We start from the raw sequence: 9896 nt of genomic DNA on the forward strand, positions 1-9896 counted from the left end.
GACAATTCCAATGAGCTGGAGCTATTACCGTTCCCGCTACATTTTGTAAAAGGGAAAATCCGGTGAAGTCGGTCTATTAGAGCCTTCGCTACATTTTGTAAAAGGGTAAATCAGTTGAGGTCGGGCTATTTTAGCGTTCTCGCTACATTTCATAAGAGGGCGAAGCCAATGACGTCGAGCTATTAGCGTTCTCGCTACATTATGTAAAAGGACAAATCCGGTAATGTCGGTTTATTAGAGCCTTCGCTACATTTTGTAAAAGGACAAATCCAATGAGGTCGAGCGATTTTAGCGTTCCCGTTACATTTCGTTTAAGGGAAAATCCAATGATGTCCGGCTATTTTAGAATTCCCGTTACACTTTGTTAAAGGCCAAATCCGGTGAGGTAGTTCTATTAGTACCTTCGCAACATTTCGTAAAAGGACAAAATCTATGAGGTTGATATATTAGCGTCTTTACTACATTTGGTAAAAAAGCAAATCCGGCGAGGTCGATCTATTTTAGCGATTTTGCCTCATTTCGTTAAAAGAAAAATCCTATGAGGTCGATCTATTGGAGTCTTCACTATAAATCCTGTGATCCTGTAACAGATCAAGTTTGCGTTATCGCTGCATTTTGTAAAGGGCAAAGTGCCGAGAGGTCGTTCAATTAGAGATTTCGCTAAAAGCCAAATCTGGTGAGATCGATCTATTAGAGTTTAGAGTCTCCATTACATTTTGTAGAAGGAAAAATACGGTAAGATCGACCTATAAACGCCTTCGCGATTTGTAAAACGACAAATCCGGTGAAGTTGTTCTATTAGTGCTTCTGCTAAATTTTTTAATAGGACAAATCTTGTGAGGTCGATCTATTACGGCCGAATTAAGTTGCACAACAATTTCTTAATTATTAATTAATTTGACCCACCCGCAACGTTCTTAAATCTTTTGCAACCGATTAAAAAATGATTTAATGTTTTAGTTGATAAGTTTTAAACTGCCGACTGCTAATACATTTAATTTGCAAAGACAGACTGTACCGCACATTACTAAATTTAGAACGATCACACGCGATAATATGTTATTATTACACCATTCGCTTTTCGAATATTTTCGCGCTAACAAAAATACGCTCAAAATTGAAGCGCAATGCACTTAGTGCATTTATCTCGAGCATTGGTTTTTGTTTAAATTTTCGCGCCTACAAAAGCGTACAAACAGTTTGATCTAGTACCTTTAGCACTGCCGTTTGACGTCTTAAAACGAAAAACATTTTGTTGTTGTTTGCAAAAATAATAATAAAATGCCGCTTTGGAATGAAAAATGCATGAATGCAACAAACAGTGTTATGATTTATGGCAAAATGTTGTGCAATCGATAGGCTTTATCAGATTTCAGGTAATTCAATTCATTAAAAGATGCAAAACAAATAATTTATTGTGTAAATCTTTTAGCAAAATATGACCCTAAGACCACATAATCGCTCCAGACAGAGGCTTCGGATATTGGATGTTTTGCCCCAACCACTGCTGTGGCGCTCACACTCTAATTATTAGTGCGCCCTAAAGTGCTGGAACTTCTTTCGTTGCAATATCTAAATTTGTACAACGAAAATTTTTACATTTAAGATGCAGTGCGCCATATACTGAAGAATGTCGCAAAATTTTCGTTTACAAATCTTTTCATATCTCGGTCCAGTGACTTCGATTTGAATCCGTTTGTTCTGTGACCTATCTCAACTTTATATTTATAAAACATTTGCCGAAGTAACCTATAGCCTTAGACGCCATCTTGTGGACGTACTGAGATCAAAGTTGGGCCTCTGTTTCGACATTTAAACCTCAATTGCTCGGAAACGGCACCAAGGATTTTCTTGATATGGGGCTCATTTGAAAGGTCTTTTAGAATACTTTTCATTAATAATAGCCGTTTTCAATAAAGTGGAAAATGTTGAATGGGATACGAAAAAAACGATTTTTTGTACCCAAAAAAACAGGTTTTTTCGCATTTTGCGGCACTTCTTCCACCGTGAAGTGCCGTAAAAACTTGATTTTCGGAATCTACACCCTCGATTGCCCCTTAGTAGGCACAAACCGCGCAGAAATCGATCAACCACAGCCCATAATACGCAATTGAAAAGTGCAAAATTTTGCACTTCGGCGGCCATTTTGACAGGCAAAACGACATACAAATTTTTTTTCTTCACCACCATCGTGTTCAGCGCATTGAATACTACCAAAATCAACGAAAAAATCGTTAGGTCCGTGTCGAAGGGCCGGACCTAAGGTAGGGCCCTACTATCAAAAATCGATTCTAACGCCTATTTAGAGTCATCCTGTGAAGTTTCAGATTTTTAGAACCACGCAAACGCCCTTTACAGGGCAAAAGCTAAAAACGGCGCTTGTGTAATAAGAGGGGTTGACAAGGAGTCGAAATATAGCGAATTTGAATAGAGAAAACTAGATCTTTTATATAACGCCGCATATACCCGATAAACAACGAATACCATGGATTAAGGTCATTGACGAATTGTCGAAGCAGTTATTTATTTATCGTATGGCAAAATGACTCTCATAGTACAGTAAGTATCACATCGTCAGTAACTTCGATTTAACATAAAAATAAGAAGAAGAAAATTTGCAAAACAAAATCTGGTAAAATGCGAGGCTGTATACTTTGGGGAGGTCACGCAGATGCAGATACGCGGGCTACACACCATACAAAAAATTCACCACGTCATACAAATTCAATTTTGGTATCTAATAAAATGGCGATCTGCGTGACCTCCCCAAAGTATACAGCCTTGGTAAAATGACGTTTCACATCAACATCACAAAGGCATCAGCAGCAAACTCTCCGAATGTTCTGATGGCTTGTTTTTCGGCGTTCTTTTACAAACATCGTCAAGTCCGAAAGCAGAAACTTCGCAACAGTAGTAACGTGAACAAACGTTTCCGTCGACCCATAGTAGAACCAGAAAAACCATTTATTCATTTTCGCCGCTGCATTGAAGTCCGGAATGATAGCTGAAAAATTGGAGTTGCTTATAGATCATCTCTAAGACTTTCACACGTAACCTCACTTAAGTTTCGTTAAATATTTCGTTCATTCATTCATTTGTATCAGATTTTTTTAACGTGGATGGCATTTCTTATCGTGGATGACATTTCAAACGGCCTTGAAGATGATCTATTACCGTTCAGTGCAACTTTTTAGTAAAACCCAAACAGCTCGAATACCATATTATTATCAAGGTTTATGGCTGGGCCCGCCAATTTAGCAAATTATCTAACTTACCAATAGTCAATATTCCTCGTCCTCATAGAATAATTTATGAAGTGAATCTACAGCATGTTTATAACTGACGTGTTTCATATCAACACTTTACACGTTTACAAGGTGGTCGAAATTCTATTTATAGTTAATAAGTGGGACCTGATGTGACTGCATTTCATGTATTGTTTCTACGAACAGAAATATCGAACCCTTTAAACCAAAAATCCATAAATTATCGAAGCTTTTTAACACGTAATGTGGTTGATTATTCAAGAGTTATGGAATTTCAGGCAATTACTTCGAATCTATGGTTCATCGGATAAGCTCACATCCGGCCGGACAGATCTAAAAGTTAACAATGATGCCCCGTCAAAAATATCGACCATTGTGAATGCATACTCATGGACGAGTCAATTTTCTATTTATTTTTGATTATTATTCTGAAAGCGCATCCGGATCCATATTTTATTACTGCAATCCGTAGATCTAATTTGCAGGAAGCTAGGGAAGCTAGCGATATTGAGCTGTTTGAAATGATTGTTATTGGCCAAAAAGCCCTCCATAACCGTTTCACCTTCACGACACCCGAAATGTCAAATTTTAAGTTCACCAGTGCCCGCACCGTTCTTTTCAGAATTAAAAACCTGGGCACTTGACCGAGTGTTTCTTGATTTCTATTTATTCAAACAACATAATTGATAAAACAAGTACAGCAGAGTAGAGGGAAAGTTAGTGTTTCGCGTGTGGAGATTTTTCCGATGACAAAGAATCACCAATTACCAGAAAAGTATTTCAATTCTCGGGTGTCAGCTGCACTTCATTTGTATAATTTCACTGTGTAAAGTTTTTACGACACATATGGTACCATTTTCACTGTTTCATTGAAGGTTTTGTAAGATGTTGAACATGCTGTAGGCACCGTTGACAATCTATTTGTAATGAAGATATTCAATTGAAGTTACAATCAGATTCAAAGCTTTTTCACTCACTGTCATAAAAGATTCCAGGTTCATTGGATATATCAAGATGACAAGTTGTTGCGGTTGCTTCAACACCTCGCCCATGATGAGAACATATTTCTTACACGATTGTGTCTGCTCAATCCAATTTGACTCAAATAAGCAGTAAGACAGTCGGTCACTGGCAACGGTAATGCCATTCGCCAGGTACATAACCAAAAAAATATCAAAAATTGCGTAGAGCAGCACAACCACATAAAATTCTATTTGAACCAGACTTTGGTTCGAAAACTAAATTGGGATGAGATTACGAATTGAGCATTTTTATATACCGAGCGTCATTAGTGGTGTTAGTAGTACTCACAAAGGCTAAGCTGTAAACTGAAGTACAAATAATGATGCCACTGGTTGTGATTTGGACCAAAAATAATGTCGAAAAAAAGGATCTGAATCTCTCTATTGTTCTGTTTTGGAATGAAATCCATAGGTTACTGTGAAATTGACTTTAGAATGTGCGAACTCGTACTCGGTCAAGTTCCGATGAGCTTTTACCAAGACAATTAAATCTTCAACGAACCCACTTCGTTGTGTCAACCTGAATTCTTTCTGTTTTTTGGCTTTTTTCGCAATGGTTTTCTTCACCACACCTAATTTTCTCAATTTATTTCCCAACAGCTCGTAGTCGATGGAGTAATTTAACATCATGTACCAAATTAGTATGGTTATCAAGTTCATTGTAGCGTATAAGAAACATGACAATGACAAGAACAAATACGCCAACCAATAAATAATTTCCGAACGGTTCCATGAGAAACTGATAAAAAGAGGCAACCCTTTATCGGTGGAGAATATTGGCAACTTTATTACAATCAGCAATGAAACAGTTAAAAATATTGCCAGACAATATGGCCGTACGAAATTCATGAATTTGTTGATCTTTTTGACTGTTTCGTCATATTCTTCACGATTTTCAATTGAATGAACAACGATCGGATCATATAAAAATGCGAGGATTTCTTGTTTGTTAAACAGGACGTACAAAGTTTTCACGTATAAAATCGCCGCAGCAATTGAAATCTGTACTGAAAATATAGATTCATTACGATCATCACATAGAAAAGCGTTAGTTGCGAAGAATATCAGGAAAAGTGCACCAAAAAAGGTGTAAAACATTTTCATTCCGATTTTACGGTAATTGGACTCTTCGTCCCTTTGCCATATTCCCATTCGGTAAAATATTTTTAAAATTCGCTGAAGCGCTTCGTCCAGTTCAATCGAAAACATTTTCTTAGAAATTTATTGTCGACCGTTTCACTACGCTGCCAAACTGACACTGGCATGTATACATGCACTTGAATCACATTTTATATCTCAAGCGGACCAAAGAGGTCACATTCTCTCACCAGATAGAGAGCAAGTTTTTCTTTCATTAAAAAATATTTATTCATAACTGTGGATTTACATAGCAACGTAAAAGTGACAGGTGCAAAAATTTTCTTATACGGCAACTCGAAATTTCATTCATAATTTTAATTTTATGAATGAAATTTCGGGTTGCAGTATTTAAAAAACATTGCATCTGTCACTTTTACGTTGCTATGTAAATCCACGGTAAGTCCATCCTCAATACGATTTCGTGGATTTCTGTGTTTCAAAAAGTCTAATAAAATGTGATTAAGAAGTTAAAATCATCGAATGCATTAAATTAAATTGTAATAAATCATTAGGAGTGATTCTTTTAAAAAAGCAGCCTACCGAAATCGGACGCATTTTCCAGTGGACTTAGAAGCCAAAACCACTTTCAAAAAAAATCTTCGAAGTTTGTGTGGCTAGCGAGAGGTCATCAAAAACCGAAAACTTGCACATTTCTTACAAAAATTTCTCCAGTTTCACGAGCCGTACAGGGTCGTGTGGGGTGTCATTAGAAAGGTAATCACATGTACTCTCAAGCCGAATACTTATTGGACTTATTAGTTTTTAAATTCATCCACATTGAAATATGTGCAGTTGAAGTTTTCAACCAAAGAGTTACGCTGTTCTTACAGAAATTTCTCGATGTACACAAAACGAATACACAATCACTACAAATATTACACCATTGAGTTTTATGTTTCAAGGCTTAGCTAACACTTTCTGAGTTCATAAGAATATACATAAGTTATAAAAATGTCATTGTTCGGAAGAATTTTATGTATGATTCAAAGTTCTACAATCAGGGACCGTTTCTAGATTAAAAAGCGAAAGTTCCTAGACTAGGAATCCTAGTAGTAGTAGAATAGTAGTTCCTGACATACTCGGAATACTGTCCTTTAGTCACGACACCCTTTACTTCCAACTCAGGAAAAAAATTCTTTGGGGCGTACGCCCCTCTTGAATTTTGGGTCTGGCCACGGCCCTGAAAAATCGATATAAATCGGTAAAAATGAAGTGAAATCCATCCGTTTTCGCCAATTTTCGTTAAATCTGAGATGTACTTGCACACTAAATAGCGTACTGTGGAAAAATTTCTAGAACTAGGTCTTTGGACTGAGGTCGCTAGTCGGCCCTATGTGTTTCTTGCACATAAATCGAATAAATCTCATCTGATTTTGCTAGTTTTTGTTTCATTTTTTTAGAGATAATTGAATGCCTAATAGAATGGTGGCAAAAAAAATCAAATTTTAGCCCTTGTACTAAGACCGCTACTCGACCCTAAGTGTTTTTCCTATATACGTGAAGTAAAATTTATTCGATTCTACTGTTTTTTAAATTGGTAAAATGAATGTTGGTAAAATAAATTTTAAATTTGGATTCCTAAAATTTTTATTTTACTTGAAAGGTACTTCGTACCAAGGTTCTGAAAGAACAGGTTAAGACACCCACAAAGGCAGGTGACATCGAAATCGATAAACGCACACAGTACAGATTGTGTGTGATATCAACTTGAAGAAATTGTTTTTTTAGGAAAATTCGGAGTTTTGTTTTTGTTACGTTGCTATTTTCATATAAACTTCGTAGCCGCTGAACTCAATTTGTGTGTCACCGCCTTCGTGATCAACTCAGAGTTGTCTTAACCTGGTTCTTTCAGAACCTTGCTTCGTAATTGCGCAATTTTAAAAACGAACAATTTCAGAAAATTTTAGGAAATATAAGGATTACTGACATATTAGGGCTACGGAAGGATTAAGGTCATTGACGAATTGTCGAAGCAGTTATTTATTTATCGTGTGGTAAAATGACTCTCATAGTACAGTAAGTATCACATCGTCAGTAACTTCGATTTAACATAAAAATAAGAAGAAGAAAATTTGCAAAACAAAATCTGGTAAAATGCGAGGCTGTATACTTTGGGGAGGTCACGCAGATGCAGATACGCGGGCTACACACCATACAAAAAATTCACCACGTCATACAAATTCAATTTTGGTATCTAATAAAATGGCGATCTGCGTGACCTCCCCAAAGTATACAGCCTTGGTAAAATGACGTTTCACATCAACATCACAAAGGCATCAGCAGCAAACTCTCCGAATGTTCTGATGGCTTGTTTTTCGGCGTTCTTTTACAAACATCGTCAAGTCCGAAAGCAGAAACTTCGCAACAGTAGTAACGTGAACAAACGTTTCCGTCGACCCATAGTAGAACCAGAAAAACCATTTATTCATTTTCGCCGCTGCATTGAAGTCCGGAATGATAGCTGAAAAATTGGAGTTGCTTATAGATCATCTCTAAGACTTTCACACGTAACCTCACTTAAGTTTCGTTAAATATTTCGTTCATTCATTCATTTGTATCAGATTTTTTTAACGTGGATGGCATTTCTTATCGTGGATGACATTTCAAACGGCCTTGAAGATGATCTATTACCGTTCAGTGCAACTTTTTAGTAAAACCCAAACAGCTCGAATACCATATTATTATCAAGGTTTATGGCTGGGCCCGCCAATTTAGCAAATTATCTAACTTACCAATAGTCAATATTCCTCGTCCTCATAGAATAATTTATGAAGTGAATCTACAGCATGTTTATAACTGACGTGTTTCATATCAACACTTTACACGTTTACAAGGTGGTCGAAATTCTATTTATAGTTAATAAGTGGGACCTGATGTGACTGCATTTCATGTATTGTTTCTACGAACAGAAATATCGAACCCTTTAAACTAAAAATCCATAAATTATCGAAGCTTTTTAACATGTCAGTACACGTAATGTGGTTGATTATTCAAGAGTTATGGAATTTCAGGCAATTACTTCGTATCTATGGTTCATCGGATAAGCTCATATCCGGCCGGATAGATCTAAAAGTCAACAACAATGCCCCGTCAAAAATATCGACCATTGTGAATGCATACTCATGGACGAGTCAATTTTCTATTTATTTTTGATTATTATTCTGAAAGCGCATCCGGATCCATATTTTACTAGCACTGATTACCGGCCTTCGGCCGGGCTGTGCTGATGATATTAATTTTAATTTTATTTAATAACGGATACAACTAACTCACACCTAACGTCACGTTGCGAGTTCAAACTTATATAAAATCATCTCTTTGGTAAGACCTACAAAATATATATTAAAAGTCCTTATTTAGATTGACAATATTTTTCACATACTATGATAATGCCTTTTAATATCGATAAACTTTGATAGATTTTCCTTCTAAGGCCTCTGACCATAATTTGCGAATAAGTTCTTCTTCGTTTTCTTCTTAATCATCCCGTTGATATTCACTGCTGAATTTAGGCCCCCTCTTTTGTTTTCCATTCTGAACGATCCATTGCCATTCACTGCGAGTTTGTCCCCACCATTCGTCCATCTTTCTCGTGGCCTGTATATTGGTTGTGTCATTGGTGGTCTCCAATTCATTGTGGTTTTGGTCCAACGGTCGGCTGTCATTCTCGCAATGTGTCCTGTCCAATTCCACTCCAGTGATGCTATCCATTCCATCACGTCTACGACTTTCGTTTGTTGCCGAATCCACTGATTCGCGATTTTATCTCTAATGGAAATCCCAAGTATACTATATTCCATTGCTCTTTGTGCAACTCTGACCTTGTTCTGGGATGCTTTCGTTAGTTTTAACGTTTCTGCTCTATACGTCAGGTCGGTAGGACACACGAATCAACAATTTTCCTGTTCACCACTGTAGTTCATTTTGCTTTTAAAAATCATCCTAAGTTTTCCGAACGTTGCCCATCCAAGACCAAACCTTCTTTTGACCTCTACTGTCTGATTGTCTAGTCTATTAATAAAAAAAGACATTATCATAGGTAGTATGTGAAAAATTTTCTCAATCTAAATAAGGACTTTTCATATGTATCTTGTAGTTTTTAAGACGATGCACAATCAACTAGACTAATTGTGCATGCATCTTAGGCGATGTACAATTAATTAGACTAATTGTGCATGTCTCTAAGATGATGTACAATTAACTAGACTAATTGTGCATGTCTCTAGGACGATGCACAATTAACTAGACTAACTGTGCATGTCTCTAAGCAGACATGAGAGCCAATTGAAAATTGCCGACGGCGGCCAGCCGAAAAATTGTAGTTATCGACTTCGACAATGTCGGCTCGAGCCGGCTTAAAACAGCGACTGGAGTAAATTTTCAATTTTTCCAAATTAAAAAAAAATCTAATTTTTTTAAGTTAACAGCGGATTTTAAGTCTTTTACCTGAATCAAAAATCTGAAGTCA

General features: G+C 36.7%; 1 protein-coding gene across 1 annotated transcript; it reads right to left on the bottom strand.

The window, feature by feature from the left end:
- Positions 1-4037: 4037 nt before the first annotated feature.
- On the bottom strand, positions 4038-5545 carry LOC119077766 (putative odorant receptor 71a). The gene is made up of 4 exons (XM_037185077.1): positions 4740-5545; positions 4578-4677; positions 4244-4504; positions 4038-4183 (listed from the first exon to the last, which is right to left on the bottom strand). The coding sequence occupies exons 1-4, from the start codon at positions 5495-5497 to the stop codon at positions 4133-4135; spliced, it is 1170 nt and encodes a 389-aa protein (XP_037040972.1). The 5' UTR covers positions 5498-5545; the 3' UTR covers positions 4038-4132.
- Positions 5546-9896: the final 4351 nt, after the last annotated feature.

This window comes from Bradysia coprophila, unplaced genomic scaffold (genome assembly GCF_014529535.1).
Source record: "Bradysia coprophila strain Holo2 unplaced genomic scaffold, BU_Bcop_v1 contig_24, whole genome shotgun sequence".
Classification (NCBI taxonomy): domain Eukaryota; kingdom Metazoa; phylum Arthropoda; class Insecta; order Diptera; family Sciaridae; genus Bradysia; species Bradysia coprophila.